This window comes from Barbatula barbatula (assembly GCF_947034865.1).
Source record: "Barbatula barbatula genome assembly, chromosome: 25".
Taxonomy (NCBI): Eukaryota; Metazoa; Chordata; class Actinopteri; order Cypriniformes; family Nemacheilidae; genus Barbatula; species Barbatula barbatula.
The window spans coordinates 13179843-13201077 of record NC_136788.1 but is presented as its reverse complement, the minus strand read 5'-3'; the positions used below and the strand labels follow the sequence as shown (position 1 = coordinate 13201077).

The 21235-nt window shown below is 37.1% G+C and overlaps 2 protein-coding genes and 1 long non-coding RNA gene across 3 annotated transcripts; 1 reads left to right on the top strand and 2 right to left on the bottom strand.

Moving 5' to 3' along the window:
• Positions 1-40: 40 nt before the first annotated feature.
• Positions 41-8219, bottom strand: ca5a (carbonic anhydrase Va). Its single transcript, XM_079450719.1, has 7 exons — positions 7678-8219; positions 5363-5560; positions 4746-4864; positions 3497-3592; positions 3198-3260; positions 2862-3020; positions 41-2275 (listed from the first exon to the last, which is right to left on the bottom strand). The coding sequence occupies exons 1-7, from the start codon at positions 7817-7819 to the stop codon at positions 2123-2125; spliced, it is 930 nt and encodes a 309-aa protein (XP_079306845.1). The 5' UTR covers positions 7820-8219; the 3' UTR covers positions 41-2122.
• A 46-nt stretch (positions 8220-8265) lies between these two features.
• On the bottom strand, positions 8266-15111 carry uba2 (ubiquitin-like modifier activating enzyme 2). Its single transcript, XM_079450230.1, has 17 exons — positions 14826-15111; positions 13803-13886; positions 13659-13729; positions 13463-13527; positions 13170-13270; positions 12959-13080; positions 12728-12795; positions 12449-12570; positions 12245-12344; positions 12021-12172; positions 11760-11853; positions 11447-11559; positions 11182-11337; positions 10428-10524; positions 10209-10314; positions 9989-10128; positions 8266-9826 (listed from the first exon to the last, which is right to left on the bottom strand). Exons 1-17 carry the CDS (start codon positions 14964-14966, stop codon positions 9633-9635), a joined length of 1926 nt encoding a protein of 641 aa, XP_079306356.1. The 5' UTR covers positions 14967-15111; the 3' UTR covers positions 8266-9632.
• A 3598-nt stretch (positions 15112-18709) lies between these two features.
• LOC306890752 lies at positions 18710-19869 on the top strand. Its single transcript, XR_013786303.1, has 3 exons — positions 18710-18969; positions 19333-19450; positions 19603-19869. It is a non-coding gene; the product is annotated as an uncharacterized lncRNA (long non-coding RNA).
• Positions 19870-21235: the final 1366 nt, after the last annotated feature.

Genomic DNA, 21235 nt, shown 5'->3' with positions numbered 1-21235 from the left:
TTTAAGTAAAAGCTAAACATCAAACAAACACAGACGTAACTCCAGAAAAAAAAGTATTTATTATTTTTTACACATAAAATGATAATACACAAAGATTTCAAACAGTATGAATGGGTGGTTGGGATGCAGTTGTTGACATTCAGGCTCCTCCTATATGCAGGGTTTGCCAAAACATGCACATTTTAATGCAGCTGAACCGGACCTAACAAGAATCTGGTGCATGCTGTGAATGCACGAATGGTGCCTCCATAACCTCCGGCACCACCCTCTTACCCTGTCTGAATCCCCAGGGCACAATCTTGTATCCGCCCAAAAGTAAAACAAATAGTGACCCATATAAAACAGAAAAGGGAAGATTCGATTACATAGTAAATACTACGACACCTTTCACACACAGTGGAATCCAATCATGTTAAGTTTTTAGATAATTTTTACAAATAAGTTATAGGTGAAGTGGCAGTGAAGTTTTAGTGTTATTGGTTTATTGAATGAAAGCCTTAAGGTAACTATAATAAAGCCAAGTCATACCAGAAAGATTTTAGCAATGCAATCCTATCGAGAATATAAATTTGATGTTCATTCAATTATTAATAACTGCAATGCATAATTTAAACCCAAACACAAGATCCTTCACAAGCCATTCACTCCTGCTTCAATAGGAAAACACTGTGCCTCCCTACTGATGCGAAAGAATGTTCCCTACTTTTTATACTAAGGACACAAGAGTAGCTTGTGAGAAAACTCAGGTGGAGGGAAGAGTTCCCAGCCGTCCCTATCCCAGTGTTTGTACAGTGCAAATCCAGCTTTCCAATCTACTCAGCATCACTATGAATTTCAACCATAGACCCAACAGAGAGAGAACCAGGTGGCCCAAATGAGAGGCCATTTTAGGGAGAGTTTATACAAGAATGTTGTTATTCAGCCGTAACAAAAGACCAGCGTCTGTTGGCAATGAAAAAAACTGCACATCTCTGTAGCAATTTAACTTTGAAGCAAGAAAACACCAACTCCCGTCAATATAATTCTCACACCTTGCATGCATGCAAGTAAAAACATATGAGCAACAGATATTCTGATAGTCTCAGTACCATATTTGATATTTTCTTTACCTTATAATGGCATTTACAGGATGTTTTAAAATTGCAAATGGAATGCCACGAATGCACAAAGATTGAAATAGCAATTGGTCTTGCTGTGGTTCCCAATTCTATATTGAGTGGTCTCACGTGCACCTCTAGTGGAGAAATAAGGTCCCTCTTTTAAAATTGTATAATGAAATACAGTGAAAAACACATCCAAGTGACCAGGAATAAATTCTACAAGACATTCTTATAAGCAAACCTCATCTCCGCTACAAATGCACTTAAAGTCCCAGTAACAATTATGACATAAAAACAGCGTAACAACAATAAACGTGAGCTTAATCCATGAGACCAACAAATGGTAAACAATATTGAACTGCAAATGTGGCCAAAGAGATTAAGGGCTTGATTTGTTGAATCAATGGAGAATAAATCATCGTTCAACTTTAAAGGCACTGTGGAGGATAATAACCTGTTCTGATAATATTAAAAGTACAATAATGCCATTTATTAAAGAATTGTGCGTATTAATCTACTTCACTCTACATCTCATATTACCAGTGCATCTTTTATAAAGATTATACTATTCTTAATCATACTGTAATATTGAAACTAGACGTAGACGAGTTCTACAAAAATTACTTCATTAAAACGATTATAACATCTTAAGTCAAAGGCATTGTGCAGTTTCACGCTTAAAATAGTTTGCAATTAAACTAAAAGTACCGAATTAAAACTAACTAGACCAGGCTTGAGTTGTAATCTGTCATTTTTCCACAAGAGGAGAAGTTTTATCCTCAAGAGTGAATAAAACTTGCCAATATATTGACGTAGGCAATGCTGTGTTGTGCGTTTTGAAAATAAAATCCTAGATTCAGTACTTGTACAAATACAGCAACAAACACCCTTCAGATACCGCGCTATTTTGAGAACACAATCATTTTTCTAATCCCTTTCAACCTGTTTGAGGAGTTGAGGAAAATCCAGTTTAAGACCTTGATTGAAAACAGCATCTCCGGTTAGGTTGTGAATTTGTGTTGTTACTCCATCGATGGAGCATCCTGTAGGAAGGGGGTGAAAGAGGAACGTACGGTCCGCTCTTTTAAAGCCTGCTGGACGCGGAAGTTGTTGACCATACTCTTCTGCACCTGCTCCTCTGCAGATGTGAAGAGCAAGCTGCGAAACACTGCCAACTGAAAGAAGTTTGTGAGAGATATGTAAATAGTAAATATAAAACAGAGAGTTCGAAATGTAAATTATTATTGAATGAGACTCATTTAAAGCCATTGTAAAGTGACTATAAAATTACATTTTCAATGCAATGGTAAACAAAAATATTTTTAGTATTATATTGTTTTAATTATTACATATTAAATGATTAGCAAAATATTTCTGTTATTGAGCATTGGTGTTTTTTATGATGTGTTGTTTTAAAAGGTCAAGTCATTTTGCCCGTTTAAGGGGGATTCAGACAGATGAGTAAACAGACGTCAGCAGTAAGCCAGATGAGCTTTCCATTCCATTTCCCAGGTTACCATGGAGCAGTGGAACAAATGACGAACAGCCCACCAGCCGAGTAAACAGCCAGTGACAGGAAGCTCTCACGGCCTAAATTTATAACTCGCTTATAAAACCAAAATATATAGTTTTAATCTAGTTTGTCCAGCGAGGTATCCTTTCAACTTTAGGAAAGTTAATTTCCTCCGTTCATTTATTTTCTGTGGAAACACCACCCCTCAATTTCCTGTCTCATATTCCCCAAAAATATTAGTCTCCTACCTGATCATGACTGACTTCAATATGCTGTTTCATTACGATCCAAGTTACGGCCTCCGTGAGGGGAGGGGTGGTCAGAGAGCCAGCGTAGGTCCAATAGTCATCGATGTTCTTAGGGAGAAGACATGCGGGGTCGAACTTGGTGAACTCTACCAAGCTGTCCTAGTTGGGATGGAGATATTGTTCTGTTCAAAAAGCATTTTGAAACTACAAACGCTTCTAAAAGTGAACTCAAATCTACCAATGTGAGATGATTCTTGCAACAAGATAACGATCTCAATAAGTCACAAGAAACGCATGGCGAAATGTTTACATCTACTTTTTTTTTTCGATCTTTACCTTGTGTCTGACGGCAGGCAAGGCATCCACCAGTTTCTGCAAACCCTCATGCCTCTTTCCAACCTGGGAAGACAAAAATGACTACAGTTCAAAACTTTAAGGTCATTTATTAAAAGTTTGGCTTATTTAAGAATAAAAATAGACTTAAAACCATAGTAACTCTTACTATGACCCAAATTCCAACATCAAAATGTTCATATATTTTGGCATATGTCAGCTCCAGCTATGATGGGCTCTTATTGGCTGCATTTTCGTCAGAATTTAGTTAGTTTCCTTTTTTTATACAAAAGTTGAAGTACCTTCAAAAAGACTCCAATAACAGCCAGGCCATTTTCTTCCACAACAGCCTCTTCAAACAAACTGTACTTGTCAGAATTCCAGTGAACAATGTGAAGCTGTTTGAAAACAAAACAGATACACACCCATACTAATGTGAATATAAATATAAAACACACATGTCAATAATTTATGCACACTTAAGTCACTTGCATTATTGTTTAGTCTAAATTATTATCTGTTCATAGACACCTGTACATTAATGTTCATAGTATACAGCCATCTGTATATATTATTCATAGAACATACCTGCTGTAAAATATTTTCATAGTCCATGCTCACTGTATAATATTTTCCTATTGTATTCTGTATTTATTCACTGTATATCCTGCACTTCCTAATAGTCGTTCTGGTTAGACCTAAACTACATTTCGTTACACTGTACTTGTGTAATATGTGTAATGACAATAAAGTTGAATCTAATCTAATCTAATCTAATAAATGCTGCCTTTCTGTCCCATTGTGCATTTGGTCAGATTCAGTTTTTTGTGTCCTTTTTCTCTGACTTCATAGTCAAGTGTTGGACATTTTTCTTGTGGAGCACTATGGCTTGGACACATTCAAAACCATGGAAACAAATAAGTGCCTTTAACCCAGAAGTGGAAAAATAAATGGCCTTTACGCAATAGAGGATGCATTTACAGGGCTGAAATATGAGCTCTTTTGTACACACACACAAATCATTACAGCTACAAGAGTGTTGAGAGTTTAAGAGGTTACATTCTCACCATCGGTAACAAGGGTAAACTTGGCTGCTCTCACACACCCTTCTTTAAATTTTGTGACAAGTTAAGTGACAATAGTGCATATCCCGGTTCAGTGCCACGCTGTCTTTCAAATGTCTTTTACAGTCATGCAGCATAAAAGAAAACGTTTAACTAAATGTATTTTATACCGCCCTCTGTAACCATCTGTGTCGCAAGAGAGGAGTATTTCCTTCTCAGAAAAAAAATGACATTCAGACTATAATGCACTGAAATCTATTTTTTTAACCAAATAATATAGTGTAAAATAGTGTAATATTTTTTCATTTGAATCTCTCCACATTTTAAAGTATACAACTAAAATGAAATATGACCTACTTTGTTTCTATATAAATATCAACAAATAAGCTTGCATGATTATGACAAAAATTATGATATTTACCATTCTAAACCCTCCATTTCATCACTGCATATATAATGTTCATTATTTGGTATCGGCTAAGGGTACCTCAGCAGGGTAAAGTCGTCGATCTATGGAGTGCTCTGAGCCCCAGGCGTTGTTCTCTCCCCAGTGGAAATGAAACTGACACAGTCTGAACTGGTCCACCAACGGTCCTCCCTTTAAAGCTGAAGCAAATTTATTTCAGTATAATTTACCATCTAACAGTTTCTCACAGGCCAGAACGATTTGTTTGACCTTATTTTAAACTGACCGGCAAATCAATGAATAACAAAAATAATTGTTTTACCAGACAGCTTTTTGTCAAAGCTTAGGAAAATGAAGGAAAACACAAAAATCACGGCAATAAAACAACACATTTCCAGTAGAGAACATTATAGTTCCCATTAAAACCAACTGCAACTATATTCGAGTTCAATTTTACGAGTCTTAAACCATCACATGCCATTTATGCATTTGGCAGACGGTTTTATCCAAAGTGCTTTATGCATTTGTATCCGAGTGGGATGCGTAATCGCCTGGGATCGAACCCAAGGCCTTGGTGCTAGCGCCATGTTTTCACCACTGAGCTACAGAAAAGCTTAATAATAACATCCTATAAACAATATCTAGTTTTCCGACGAAGTACTTCGGTAAACTTGAATCATTGAAAACGCGCAACTTACTGGATTTGTCGTTAGTGTCGTCATACTCCACCAGGAAGGAGTAGCCGTTGTTCCAGATCTGCTGGCAGCTCCTCGGGTCGTATTGCGCTTTCAGGGGTCTCAGCCGCGGGTCAAAGACGCTTTTGCGCACCGCGATGTCAATCGGCGATTGTTTGTCTCCACCGGGAACCGCCAGAGGCTCGTGCCACATCGGATGCACTAAAACGAGAAATAACGGTGAGGAAATGATTCTCAGTCCGAAGTATAGCGGTGACTCAAACCCATGCGCCTTTTCCAAATACTAAAACGTCCTCTTGGCTGCGTTTTGGGGCACTGTGCGTCTTTTTTACGCCATTATAGCCCAAGTCATTAAGACAAATGCACGTATCTGATGGACAAAAAACTGCCTACGTAGACAGCCCACATCAAAATAACAGACTTATCAAAGCGATAGATGGATAGATGGATAGAGAGAGATAGAGAGAGATAGAGAGAGATAGAGAGAGATAGAGAGAGAGAGAGAGAGAGAGAGAGAGAGAGAGAGAGAGAGAGAGAGAGAGAGAGAGAGAGAGATAGATAGATAGATAGATAGATAGATAGATAGATAGATAGATAGATAGATAGATAGATAGATAGATAGATAGATAGATAGATAGATAGATAGATAGATAGATAGATAGATAGATAGATAGATAGATAGATAGATAGATAGATAGATAGATAGATAGATAGATAGATAGATAGATAGATAGATAGATAGATAGATACTCACACTTTAGGGAGCAATACGCAGCCTCGTGCATTCCGTTACACATTTAAAAAAGCTTTAAAAAATAAGGAAAACTTAAAAAATGAAGGGGACAAACGAAAGCGAGAAAATGTGGCGACTCTGCCAACGAGCTGTACGTTTCGTCTCACGGAAGAAACTGTGAAGAGGAATAAAGCGAAGCTTCCTCCTGTGATTTGATGACTCGAATGAAAGAAACTGACAATACGAATGTACTGGAAAAAACACAAGTGCACTAACAGGAAGACATTCAGCCGGGTTTAAAGCCACCTTTATGAACGGGCATGCCCTAGACATTACATCCTTGAGCAAACAAGAAAGAGATCCTTTATGCTGCATGAACGTTTGCCATTTGAGCTTATCTTGCACAAGTGGGAAATTTAAGATTATGGTCACATGCTTTCGGGTCAACAAAAGGAATGAAATAAGCAGCCAGGGAATGTGACCAGCAGGGCTTTCGTCGGATTAAAATACTACACAAGGCCGTTTCCGAGAATTCCCGACAGTTTTTAAAGTGGTCTAGCAGATTACAACTGCGCTGACCCAGAAAACGCATTTTATTATTATTTTTATTTTAACTAACCCCTTATTCTACCCATTCAAGCTTAGTTCAATATGTGTACAAAAATGTTCGATGAAATGAGATTACGATGTTTATCGTGTAATTTTCCTTTCCACACAAACGTGATCTGTCATTCCACATTTCCCATAAAACATCATATTACTTTATTGTGAATGTTTACTTGTTTCAGCAAACAGGCTTTTACATTTCTGCTTTTCCCGTCTGTGATTTCAATCTGACTGTCGTTGTAAATATTACGTAATAATAAAGTCAAATGACTGGCTTTATGCCGTTCAGATAATCTGGGTTTAGATAAAATAATGGCACACAATAGAAATAGTGTGCTGTCAACAGCTACTGGATGTAAAGCTACAAGCGCAAAATATTATTAAGAATAATGTCCTATTACGTTTTTTTGTCAATTACGATCTGAAAACAGATGACGTGTTTACACAAAGAAAAAAACAACTGCTAACATTTACACTAAACTTGCTCTTACTGTCTATAATTGCTCTAACAGAGATAATGACACAACGTTGGTCATGTGACTATACTGCATCCTCGGGGCGTGCTTACGTCAGATGTTCTTCAGATATCATAAACATTACCCTCGTGTCAATGCGGGGCTTGTGTGAACCAGTGAACGCGCGTATTTAATTGATTTTTAAGAATTAAACTTTTAACGATTTTTATAGTAAAAACATTCATTCGTATGATAAAACTGTGCCGATAGTGCTCTTATTTGCCATGTCTCGCGTAAACATTCCTAGCAAGACCCGGAAGTGTTAAGAATCGTAGCAGGGATGCGTTTTCTGCGATAAACGTTCCAGATGTGACCGCATAATCTTCAACACGGTCATGAATAGCATTACAACAACATTAATAAAACGTGTTGGATGCACTCAAGTCGAATATTAAAAGAATCCATGGGTCACGACCAAAACACTAAAACAAAACAATCCATTTAATGAAACAAAAATGACTTACATTGGGTCAAAGCAAGTTTGCTGGAGCAGAGAGTAAGGTTGCATTTCCGAGCAGGTATCCAACGGTGGCTCCTAACTTGTCTCGCTAGACGTCTGTGGATCTGCCGACCGAGGGGAGCCACGATAGCTGTCAGTGTCACCATGTTGCGGGCTGTTTTCCTTTACGATTAATGAGTTGCAACGGATCTTAAAACAGACCAAACCCTTCGCTCGTAACGCAAAACTCGATAAATAGGTCAAGTCAATGCACGTCGTGTGATATTTGGTCCTTGGTGTGCGAGATCGTAGCCGAACTTGTACCAACAAACCACAACTTGCCCGTTGATTGGCGGATGAATGAAAAGGCTGCAACGCCCACCAAAATACAAAGGGGGCTATGTTTTCCAAAACCTGTTTCTACTCGAAACAACAGCTCACAAATAGGTATTATGTGGTCGGGCGGATTTAAATACACATAGAATGGGGACTAAAATGGAGGACGAAGTCCAGTCGCTGGGATGTCAGGTTGGGGGTCGTACGGCTCAATCCAATCAGCTTCATCCTAAGAGGGGCGGAGGGTCGTGGCTGGGATAAATGAAATGGAAATTTTAAGTCACATAATTTATTTGAGGACATTCTGAAATGAAAACGTAATTCATGAAGGACTGGATAATGGTTGTTGTGGTTAGTAAAGCAGAAAACATGGGAGAGGCGGTGTTTTTATGTAAGCAAGAAGTGGCTTCGTTTGAATTTACGTGCTACAAAAATGTATCAATATTCAATAAATCAACAATTTATTCAAAAATGATATAAAAAAACACTTACTAATACAAACCCAGAGATATTTTTCAGTAATTAATTAGATTTTTTTCTTAAATTGGTTTTGGCAGCCAGTGCATTACATATGTCTACGTAAAATATCAGACGCAAAAGTTGCATTTCACTTGGCTACTAGAAAATAGGCGACGTGAGTCAAGAAAGTAAGAAGAGGGTCGATAAACTCGGTGGCCATATTTGACATGCCTCCAAGCAGTAACTTCAGTCAGGCAAGACCAAGCCCCATCCATTCGAATGGGGTACGGCATATTTCGCTAAAATGGCTGACTAAAGTCAAAATAAATGATCGTTTTTTTTCAACAAACTGTCAAACACGAAGTAAAACGTTTCGTTAAATCTGTTTCATAAAATCAAATTGCGCTAAAAAATGATTTTTTCAGGGTGTTCAAGCTAATGCGCATGCGCATTGATATGCAATGTCAAGGCGGGGCCCACCGAACAGCCCTTTTGAATTTAGTCTTTGGCAGCATGTTGTCTGTTGACATCAACCAACACGTGGCCAGTGGTCTGGACTCTGATATCTACGTGACAGTAAAGAGAAAAACATCATGTTCTTAAGCCTAACATAAACATATGCCAACAACGAGCAATCATGATTTTGTAACCCTACAACACGTTTTTGGACCCTTTATTCAGCTGCCAATTGTGGCCTAAAAAGTATGGATTTTTTTTCTGGGCAAGAATCGTATAAGTAAACATAAGAAGGAACACTAAGGTATAAATATTTATCCAAGTGTACTTTTTTGTAAAACAAAACAATATATTTCATTTTGGTGTTAAAGCAATGCAACAGTTGATAAAACGATGATTTGCAAAGCATCTGCAGAAAGAAAACTAATAAATATGGTTTTCAATGATGATAAAACGCGCAAATACAGCAAGCACTTTTCTCCAGCTTTTCTGAAACACGGGGAGGCGCACACATTTGTAAAAAGTTGAAAAGAATTTTATCCGTCTGAGAAAAAAAATCGAACCGAGTGCATTTCAGAACTCATTTTCAGTTCTCAACAAAGGACAGAAGGAAAAAGACATCCACTGAACTTGAACAGTTTTGTACAGATATATTTACATGTTGGTAAGAGAATCCATACGAAAATACAATGGAGGAAAGTCCTCTGCTGGGAGTCGGCAGGAAATGTGCTAATCTAGAGCAATGATGTCATCATCGTCCTGGGCTGGCTGTTGGTCAACGCGTTTGCGCTTGGACGCAGCATTGTCTGTCTCATGGTGCTTTCTCTTGCGGTTACTGGTCTCCGGGGAGGTATCCATGGTGCTTGAGGATGGTTCTTCATCGGAGTCTACAATAAGGACATCATCGTCGTCGTCTGCAGCGGCTATAAGAGAGAAACTCTGTATTACTTACAAATGCCAAAAAGAAGGGGACCGTTTCATTTGATCCATAAATAAATCACTTACCTAAAAATACAAATCAACTCAGTACATTAGTGAAGTTGTGTCTTTAGTCTAGCATATGGGTCGGAACTACATAGGTTTACCTTTAGATGAGGTAGAAGGCTGGGCAGAATCTTTGCTACCATTGGCAATGCTTTTCCCCTCCTCTGGGGCACTTGGTACTGGGGCCTTATCTGGCGCATCACCCACAACTTCAAACTCCACATCCTTTTCCAAGTCCTCACTACAACCAACACAACAAATCTCAAAGTTCAATAAGAGTAATAAAAAGGTATAGAAGTAGCTTTATAGACACACACTGACCTGTGAATTACATTGACCAAAAGTGTGTAATCTTGTAGGAAGTCATCCACTTGAAGACGGCTACCGTTTCGAATCCCAAAGTCAGACAAAAACTTGTCATTGTTTCCTACAGAGAGACAAGAGATCAAAACATTAAAACAAGATCAGAGCTGAGGTTATTACATGAGAACACCCTCTAGAGGCAGACTTATAAAGTGCACCAATGTACTAAATGACAACCTTCAGTCTCTCCTTCCTCAGAAGAGATGAGGATAGTTCCTTTTCCATCTTCAATTTGCACATCCGGTGCCACCATGCCAAATTTTTCTTTCAATATCTGAAAAGGCCAAAATGCAGATATATTAGATATAAGAATGTGAAAATTAAAATGTGCCTGAAGATGGGATTCATGGGGAAAAACGAAAACAATTTTGAATCAATTATTATAATTTTTTCATAAATAATAATAAAGCGAGAGACCGCACACACACCTGCGTGTTTGCAGTAATGTGACAAAAGCCAGTGATATTATCATCACGTATTGTTTGTATCACCAGCAGGAAAAAAATGACACAAAATTTGGAAAGAGCATCTCTATTAAAATGTATTTGTTATCAATTATAAGCAAACCAATAAGTGTTTATTAATTCATTTTTTTTTCTATCAAGTCATTTTATTTATTCGATTCCAGTGTGTTTGTCTATATTGTTTTGAAATGCTTTGTTTATTGAAACTAAACATTTTCATTAACAGCTAAGTTTGACACAATAATCGTCAGATCAAGAGCAGGTTGCTGTGTGAGGTGATGGCCTGTAGGCTACACTATAACCTTCTGTTATTTAAACTTGGTGAGGGATATGAAACTGTTATGCTGTCGGCAGACCTGGAACACATTCATAGGTCTGCATTTACTGAAAGTAAATGCACACCACTCACAGAACTTATGTCAACCAATCAGATTGAAGTATTGGTGTATTCTAGGGATTTTTGCTACCTTGTCCTGAAGAGCCAGCACAACGGTCTTGTGCACATTAAATTTGACAGTGACCTCAGGTTTGCTGGCACACACGTAACAGTTGGGATTGGGAGGGTCCAGTGCACATGGAACCAGGAGCTTCTTCCTTGGATTGGGTTGTTTGTTCAGAAAGATCTTAAAAAAGAAAACGATTGAACCAAAGTTAACTAAACAGAAAAAGGTACCAGCTTTACCCCACCAAAAAAAGGTGTTGCTTTAATAATGCAGTTTGGTCAAAACTAACCGTGCGACACTGTTCAAAATCTGAGTTGAGAATCTTCAGTCCCTCCAGAACAATGAGACCGGCGATGATGGCGTTAGTGGTGGCGATCGCTGGAATGATGTTCCCAGCCATTGCTAAGATTTAAAACAACAATTTTACAGCCATTGTCTATTGAAGTCTAAATAAATACATTACAACAATTTCACTAATACAAAGAATGTTATTTTATACCCTTACTTCATAACTTATGCATTTATCACAATATAAATATTTGTATTGTTAAACGACTATTCTATAAATAATTAAAAATATTTTTTGCTTTTCAACAGCTTACATTTGACATCAAAACGGCTTTTCATGTTCATGCTGAAGATGTGCATACGCAAGTTTGCAGCTGCCGTTACAAAGTCCATGGCTGGAGGGTCATCCTAAATTCAGAGACATTTTTTATACATATTACACATTTTGACAAGAAAAAATAATATGGTCATCGACGTGACATCTCTATAGCAGGTCCTATTGTCATAAAAAAGGTTAGGTTTTTGGTAAGCTAGATTTTTGATACTGGTTGTCCTTCCATCATTTAAAAGCTCACCTTGTCCCAAACCAGCTCTGCACCTTCACCCTTCTCTTTGAGCTGAGATCGGAGAGTCTCCACACTGCATTGGAAGAGCTGAGCATAACCCTGAACCTGCAAAACCTGCTGATCCTTCAGACCAGATCCACAGACGTCGTCCTGAGAACACACTACCACCAAACAACCTTATTAACCCCACAATCAGTCTGTAACTACGTGATAAAATCTCAATTAAAACTCACCCAGCTGCTGGATCTCAGTCCAGTCAAGAGGTAAAGGGGCTTTCCGCTTTTTCCACAACTTATCCATAGTCAACAGATACATGATGTCGTCTTTAAAAAGCTGAAATGTTCCACCGAAAAGGAACATAACAATTTTAGACCACTTTTAAAAATCATTACTTTATTTGTGAAGGGTCAAACGTAAAGTTAGAGTTTTAACTGCACCTTGTTGAAGAGTTTGACGGGATCGAAGCCTGTAGAGCGAGCCCACTCTTTAGTGGACACTCGTTTGATGTCTCCGTCCTGCTCGGAGGCTGTAGATCGTGCCGCTGCGTCTTCAAGATTCCCTGCAGTCAAACCACACAAACATTAAAAAAACTTCCTGTCTTTGAAAAGTTTTTTTGGGATATAATAAACACACCATGTACATAACTAAACAGGAAGCTTAAATAAAATAGATGATGATACAATCTATAATGTTTTTTAAATGTGGTGCTAACTCACAGGCGGCCTCTGGATCAGCCGTGTCCGGTGAAACTTCCTGATCCGCATCCTCCTCACCAAACAGCTGACTGTGGAGACAAATCATACTGATTACATACGGAGGACAGTATTAATTTAAGCTTTAAGAAAGAATATCACTAATATTGAAATACAACTAGCAGGTCCTCATGCCAGATGACCCAAATCAAATATCTATTTTCGCATGACAGGGTGTTACTCCAGAAAACTTACTTGAAGAGATATTTGGCCCACACGATGCAGTGAATGGGTTCTGAGGGTGTGTTGCGAATGGTGCACCCTGGGAAGGTTTTCTGTGTAGGTTTAGGCTGACACTCGTAGCATTCTGTCTTACCCTGCAGTTACAAAAAAAGTACATTCTGCATCGTCAGAAATGACAGAGACGGAGCAGTGCAGAGCTGTTGTTTTAACAAATGTTCCTTGCCTTCTTGATAACTGTAACTTGTCCCAGATAGCCCGCCGTGCCACTCTCAATAAGTGGAATGTTTGCTGCCAAACACATTCTGTTGACGTGATTTCTGGCCGCTGCAAAAACAAAAGAAAACATTTTTTTATTCGGTTGGACGAGAGGTGGCACTCCTAAAACCTAGCAATAACAAAACCAGTCATGGGTTTAATTCCTAAAGAATATGAGTAAAACATTTAGCTCAAATGCACTCTTAAGTTGCTTCAGAAAAAGCAATTTGCAAATGCATGTTATTGCACTCGTACACATACCTCTGTTGTCCAAAGCATTCATGACAAGCTGGAAATTCCTGAAGAATTCCACGTTGTAGTCTGGACTGTAAAGACCACAGAAATCAATATTAAATATGACAGCATCCCAGAAGAACCATCAGCATTTTGATGCTTTAAATTAAGTCAGGCAGATAAAGTATGCGTGTTAATATAACACCAAGTTGTCAGGACTTACTTCATGATGCTGTCATGATAAGCAGTGATATTCGCAGATGGGCAGAATCTCAGCACGCTCTCCTTGGCAACCTGAAACACATTGATAATTCATTTGTGTCGGACACAATGTCATATGTGGGCTGATCTCAGTTATGCCCTTTACCTGTGCTTTGGACTTGCCAACATGTTTCTTCTGAAACAGGAACTGCCTGTTGAGGTTACTGACATCAATGGTGTCCAGGTCAATCTGCAAACAAGACAAAATCAGACTTAGTACTATAACCTGGTGCTCCTACAAGCTAATGGATAGAGTGAGAACACAGCAGATGCAAAATGCATAAACGGTGCACAAGGATGAATTTTGATTTAGTGTGTTGATAAATAACATCAAAACGATTTCTGAATTGTTTAGTATTAACTGCTATATTCAAAGACAATTGATTGACATTAAATGAGTGTCTTGCTCATGTCATTATATTCAAGTTTGTCCTTAATGGGTTTTAAACCTTTGTTAAAACTAAACATTACTGCAGAATCTTACCACTATTAAAAAACATGTACGCACACATAAAGAAAAACTTTGCATTTCTTATAACTTTGCATTTCTTTTATCTTTATTCACTGGTGTAGAAAGTAAAAAGTGCCCAGATGTTTTGCATGTACAAGAACTTAAAGGTCCAATGTACAAATATTCATTTGAATGGTTTCTATTACGAACCATGCGCTCTTCACTATTAAAACTCGTATAAAAATCCTTTACGTTTTGTATTTTGAGTCTTATTCAAGTAGAATTGAAAGGATGCTGATATTGGTTCCCATCAGTCAGATATCATCCACAAAAAGAACCCAAAACATGACCATTAATTTACGACCGACATAGACTAGCACAGTTTCTTTAAAACTCAATACAATTCTTATAAAAACCATTAAATCCATTAGAATTCCCGAGATAGTTTCTATTGTTTGTTTGTTTATTTCTTTCAGCAGGAGACACACAAACATGGCGCGAAGGGATAAACGCTTATTTCAATGACTACGACCGTTTAAACGACATTACAGTATTAAAACGCAACTTGCTTACAAATATATTGCGACTCGTTTTGTTCCTCTCACTGAACGGGGATCGTGTGATTACGGGGCCTAACGCGTTCAGCACAAAGAGGGAGTCCGCCTTTCTCCAACTTACCACTTCAATATTATTGAAGCCCGTGAGGACCAAGTTTTTCAGGAGCTCGCAGCCGATGCCCCCCGCCCCGACTACCAGCACCCGGCAGGAGGAGAGGGAGTCGGCGAGCTCTTTGCGGAGAGGACCCACCAGTTGTGCCATTGTCGGCTCGGCGTTTGGCGAACGAGCGGTAGTTTGATTTTGAGAGGAGGGAAGACGCGGTGCTAGTGCGCATGCGCGGAGGCTTCAGAACCGCTTCACGAGAGAGGCGCGGAAAGACGCAGGAGGTTTTAATGGCGCCCTCTGCTGGCACGGCTGAGCTGGAAGGACTTTTGTCTTGTAATCGGGAGTTCGCGTTTCAGATAAAAGACAGAAACAGATCAGTACACATTGAGATGAACATTTTTACAGAAATTCTAAAACTATATTTAAAATGCTGTATTACTTTATGTATAATGTGTGTTTATTTATGACAGTAGCATTAAACTTCAACATGAGTAATATGCATTAGTTAAATGTTCACCCAAAATAAAAATTATATCATTTATTCACCCTCATGTCGAATCTTTTTTCCGTGAAACAACAACAAAATGAATATATTTTTGAATATATTTAAAAAAGGAATTTTCGTTTTGAATAAACTATCCCTTTAAAATGAAATAACGATGAACAATAATTCTACTACAATTAGGAATCTCAAGTAATGTTAATGTAAACATTTACTAATGTGTTTGTTTTAATCAAACGTTCTACATTAATTAATGTGTAATGAACTTACATGGACAAACAACAAAATATTTGTTATCTAAAATGTATAAATAGGCCTATATAAAAGATAACTAAATGCTGAAAATGCCTTTTGTTAGTTCACGTTACTGTCTTTAAAAAATGGTCAAAATGTGTACCCTTTTTTCTCTGGGGCAGCAGTCTCGCGTGGCTTATCACCGCTTTCCTTAGCCAAGGCCCGCCCAATAGGCCATATGACTGACAGGTAAAGCAACCAATCACTTTTCGTCTTGAGCCGCGTTAATGTCTAGGGGCGTGGAAATGTCACAAATGTGTCAAAAGTTAACAGCAAAAAAATTATTATAAGTTTATATCAGATGATGACTTCGAACGTGCTTAAGTGTTTCTAAAAAAAAAGTGTGCCAAATGCATCAGACCTTCAGGGCGGAGGCTAATGGGGCAGTACCCTTTCAAAAAGTACACATTTAAAGGGCATATTACTACCCCAAAGGTACATATTAGTATTACAAAGGAATGTATTGGTACCAAATGTATGAATATCTGTACCGGTACATTTTGGGACCTTTTTGAAAGTGTACTGCCCAAGTGACAAAAAGTACATATGTTGACCGTTTTTTCATCTTAATGGGATTTTATTTTAAATGAGTACCAATGATGGAAACAGAAAACATGCAAAATTATACTTCCAGGCAATACAATTCACCACAAACCAGTTGTGAAGTGTAAGCGACAGTCTCGGAAGTGTGGGATTCTCAGAATAGAGATAACGTGTGGGGGGACCAGTGCTGTTTGTGGGGCAGGTTATACCTCAATGTAATACATTTCCACACTTTAGTTGAAACTTTGGCTAAATCAACTTGGCTTTGCAAGTCACTTTAATTGAAATGATATTATACTGTAAACTGACTTTAAAAATATAGCTTCATCCAACTTATACGATGAAGTTGAAATCAATAAAATTGTTCTGATGAGTTAGAGTAATGGAAAAACAAGTTAACATGTTTACAGTCAATGCTGTGAAGAAGTTGCCCACAAGCAAAATGCACTATAAGAAAACACATTCAAACATAATTTATGCTTGAATAAATGCAAATACAGAAAGTTATCCATGAAAATCATTCTTTGTTAAATGACTGTAAGATAATGCCTATATTGTGCAACTTTCAATGCACTTTACTTAAGCAATGAGTTAAATGTAAAAACCTAGAAGGCAACTATGGTGAGTCAAATCTTTAGACACATGCACATTGTGTACTGGAGTGGTTTTACTAAGTGCCTTGAAGAAAAGCAAGTCGAAAGCAAATCGGCATGTCTCACGTTAGGGGTTAACTGTCACTGCAGAAAAGGAAACTGTTGGTGGTTTTCATGAGGGATTTTTGATGTTCTTTTGAAAGTTTCTGATTCATATTTAAGGCCAGCAAATCTTTATGCACAAGTATGGTTATATATTGCGCTCTGACGCATTTTCAGATTCCATTCACGTGCACCTTTGGGTCTTATTTTTATCTGTTGCAATGTGAGTTTTAATAATCACAATAAGACTTTGTGCTAGAAAAGATATGAATAATTTCCCATGCAACAATTACCAAATCCTTTACCAAATGACTTGCTAATAATCGGGTTGTACCACAAGAATTTCTGGTGGAAAATGTAGACGATTCAACAAAACCTAATCAGTAAAAATGTAAAGAAATCAATAACACTGTACACAAATGTTCCAAGATCACATAACATGATATTTATTTTAAGATCATACAATGTAAAGAGTTCAACCTTTTGGTTAAAATCTAACATTATTCTATATTTCACATTTGTAGTAATATATGCTGATTAGGTTTTGTTGTTCAAACACTGTTTCGAGTACACACAGAACTCAGGTGAGGTGGGTGCAATTTCTCATCTATACACATTGACTTATAAACTCATTAGATATAAATATAAACCCATTGCATCAAATATGGGTCGTGCACATGTCACGATGTCAGAAAAAAAAGCCGTTTGCAGAGCTTGCAACTTAGTAGGCTGCAGTAGTGTTTTCCTCTATAGTTCACCACTATTTGCAGGGCAATGGTTTGTCAATATGTTAATATGACTTTGCATGTCAAGAGTGTGTCACTGTAAAGAATGTTGTCTACCAAGTGGATTGAGCCATGTGGGCTATTTTATTGGGTTATTTTTTCAATGTTGTTAATTTTTTTATTTAACCCTACTGAGTGCAACCCGTTCAAAGCCAACGCATCATCTTATGACATTAACACTGTGGCTTTGGTTTGCTGCGTGGATCATTTAACTCACTGTGACACTTAATGTTGACCTAACTGTTCATTTTTAAGCACTGTCACAAGACTTGTAAACACAAATAGGATAAAACTATTTATAAGCAGTTTTAATGTTCATTGACATGCTTCAATGTCTGTATACATTATGCTGTCTTAAAATAATATAGTCAATTATAAAATGACACACGCTCTCCAAAGTTGTTATAAATTGACAGAAAAGATCTTTTAAACCCTTCACTCCCAGATTTAAACACATTACATGACTTGGTCAAGTCAATAGGGTTTTGCAAACTATGGTTGGGGGTGTAAACTAGGTTGCAAAACAATCCAAATGATTGTAAATCCAACTTTTTCTGCAAGTGCAGAATGAAAATTCGATATTGCAAATGCCATTTATATTTTTTATTTATACTTTAACAGTCTATATACTGTATGAATCTATTCAGAAAAAAATACTTTTTGTAAAAAGTGAACGTGCAGTATGCAGAAAACCGCTCGTAAATATTTTGATACAGCTAATAATCACATCCTATCATCTGACCAATGACTGACTGAAAGCAGATCTCACACATTGATAAAGACAGAGCAACACAACTGCAACCATAAATATATAGCAAAAAAATATAGCAAAATATGATTCATTAAAGATAAAGAAGTCTACGTGTCAAGATGGAATAGACAACATATACAATGTTTCATAAAATATAATTTTTTGCATATTCATACAGTTAATACAACCCACATTTGAATAGGCCTCTGACTGTTATATTTACTGCAGGCTATGTATTCTCTATCTTTAGTTTGCATCAGCAAATATCTGCACCGTCACAAGATGCTTGCATGTTTCTCGCACCTACATTTTATCATCTCAATATCTTAGTTTGCAAAGACCATGGAAACTGTAATGATATGCAAGAGGGCTTCAAAGAGGAGGTGGGGGAAGGCTGAAAAATAGCTATACTTATCAAACCACAGATCTGAATTTCTATTAGATCACAATAGAAAGCATTTAAAAGGGCAGGCAGATTATAACTGACTCAGACATCTGCAACTCGAACAACTTCAATAAATCATGAGGACAACTGTGTGTCTGATTTTCGGGCTGGTGTTGATGGGGATTCTAGGTTCTGAAGCTCAGCGTAAGTATCTTAGGGGTGTGGATTTTTGCTTGTTCATTTAAAAGTATTTTACTTCATATTAATATTTACTTCACGTGAGAACCAAATAAATGCTCTATTCTTTACAATTTATATTATTGATAATATTTATTTATTTATTTATTTGAGGAACACATTATTAATGTAACAAAACATGAACTGCAAAAATTGTTCTTGGTTAAAAGATGGTTACAGATCCTGAATTATTTTAATGGTGTTTCCAACATATCAAGGACATAATAACTAAATAAGCATATTTAAAGTATTTAAGTGATTTTCAAGCATTTCATATATTTTTGTGTATTGGAGGACTGTTACAACAGTACTGCTTTATCTTCTCAACAGCTCATGGGCCTCCAGTCCCTTCAACCTGCTGTTTTTCTTTTATTGGGTTTCCAATTCCGGTCAATAAAATTAAAAGTGCTGTGAAAACAAGCAGGAGTTGCTCAAACATAGGCATTGTGTGAGTATTGAACTGGGAAATATAATTTAAACGACTTTATAATTCATGTATTTTTTAATAATTGCAACCTTCGTAATTTGTGAGTACAATTAATTTAAAAGTAAAGTTTTATCATGCAACATAAATCACATATGAATTATTTTTCCCCTCAGGGTTACAACTGAGAAGGGCAACCAGTTTTGTGTGAAACCAGATGAGCCGTGGCTTCTTAACGCAAACATAATCAAAGATCCAGAAATTTAAAATTCATTCTCTGAACTCCTTGAATTTTTAATTTGGAATAATCCCTTCATACTAAAATACACGTCACAAAATGATGCAATCATTTTCTATGCTTACTCAAACTTTGCTCAAGTCAATAAATTTGCTACATGCTTGCTGAAAATGTTAATGAGTAATAAAACATAAGTTTAAAATGGCGTGTCTTTTTTGTGTCCAACTTGTTAAACTTAATAGTGTACCTATTAATGAACTATATCAAGATAATAGACTCTGGCATTGGCATAAAACTTTAATAATACATTTATAAGAAACAACTAGCACTTCAGTTATTATTAACATTTATGAACAGATTGATTATAAAGGGTCAAACTGCAGACTCTACAGATCAGGTGTTCTGTGTTTGGCTACAGTTAGTTCAGACCCTCAAACCTGCCGCGGGACCCTCTTCAGAACATCGAGGTGTGTGACGAAAAGTATGTACGTGTTGCAATAGGTGTGAAAACACGGACCAATGCAGGGAAATAACAATTTGATCTGTCAAAAAGAGTGTTGTGTCTTGAATATAAAGAGACCGTCACAAACTTTTCTATGGGGACCCCTGGGCTCACCTGTACAATAGTGCCCACCACAAAAGTTTCGAATAAAGTCCTAGAAATCTGAGATGAAATTTACCACTAGTACATGCATTCTACATTACAAAAACGATGTGAGGTGTGACACTAAACACAACCAAAGGGGAGCTGCAGAGTATTTGATCCCTTATGTCTATCAGATCCCATGGACAGGTCAGGTGTTGGCTCATATAGCAATTTGAAAACAGGACTACACATGCCAAAGTAGGAAAATAAATAAATATGTTTATTGAATAATCTCCTATGTAAATTGCAGGAGTGTGCTGTAATAGTAACACACTGTGTTATATTTTGAACAGCTCTTTGGCCTCCAATCCCTTCTTTGTGTTCTTTTATTGGGTTTCAAACTCCAGCTAACAAAATTAAACGTTGTGTGAGAACAAGCGTAGTGTGCGCAAAAGAAAGTTTTTTTATTTGTGAGCATTTGACTTGTGAAATATTTAAAATGATTCGAAAGCAATTATCATAAAAGAAAATGTCTTATTATTCAACACCAGAAATAGAAATAAAAAATATGTTTTTGCCATTCAAGATGCAAATTCTAAATAAAAATCTAAATTTGTAATAATCAGTTCAATTCATTTATTTATAGAGCACTTGTTAAACAGCCACACGACTGACCAAAGTGTTGTACATTTAAATTAAGATCTCAGACAACACAAACAGTAATAGGGTAAAAAGAAAAAACAATTAAAAAAACTAAGGAAAAACATACCTAATGGTAGGCCAGATCGAATAAATATGTTTTTAGACGAGATTTAAAAATGATAAAAGAGGGGGCCACTCTGACCTCTAGTGGCAAATTGTTCCACAGCATAGGACCAGATACAGAATTTAAGCATTTAAGTCTGGACTGGGGAAACATAAGAAGATTCAGGTTGCTAGAACGCAAGTTCAATAATCATTTCATACTATATGCAAAACTATTTTT

What these genes read in the sequence shown, in the direction of transcription:
- ca5a (XM_079450719.1), bottom strand. Translation starts at nt 7,819, where the DNA reads ATGGTGACACTGACAGCTATCGTGGCTCCCCTCGGTCGGCAGATCCAC. An exon ending in CAAACTTGCTTTGACCCAAT is followed by an intron (nt 5,561 to 7,677) that starts GTAAGTCATTTT and finishes TTCTCGTTTTAG; the next exon opens with TGCATCCGATGTGGCACGAG. An exon ending in TTGAAGTCAGTCATGATCAG is followed by an intron (nt 2,276 to 2,861) that starts GTAGGAGACTAA and finishes AACTTCTTTCAG; the next exon opens with TTGGCAGTGTTTCGCAGCTT.
- uba2 (XM_079450230.1), bottom strand. Translation starts at nt 14,966, where the DNA reads ATGGCACAACTGGTGGGTCCTCTCCGCAAAGAGCTCGCCGACTCCCTC. An exon ending in GGCTGATCCAGAGGCCGCCT is followed by an intron (nt 12,571 to 12,727) that starts GTGAGTTAGCAC and finishes GTTTGACTGCAG; the next exon opens with GGAATCTTGAAGACGCAGCG. An exon ending in CCGTCAAACTCTTCAACAAG is followed by an intron (nt 12,345 to 12,448) that starts GTGCAGTTAAAA and finishes GGAACATTTCAG; the next exon opens with CTTTTTAAAGACGACATCAT.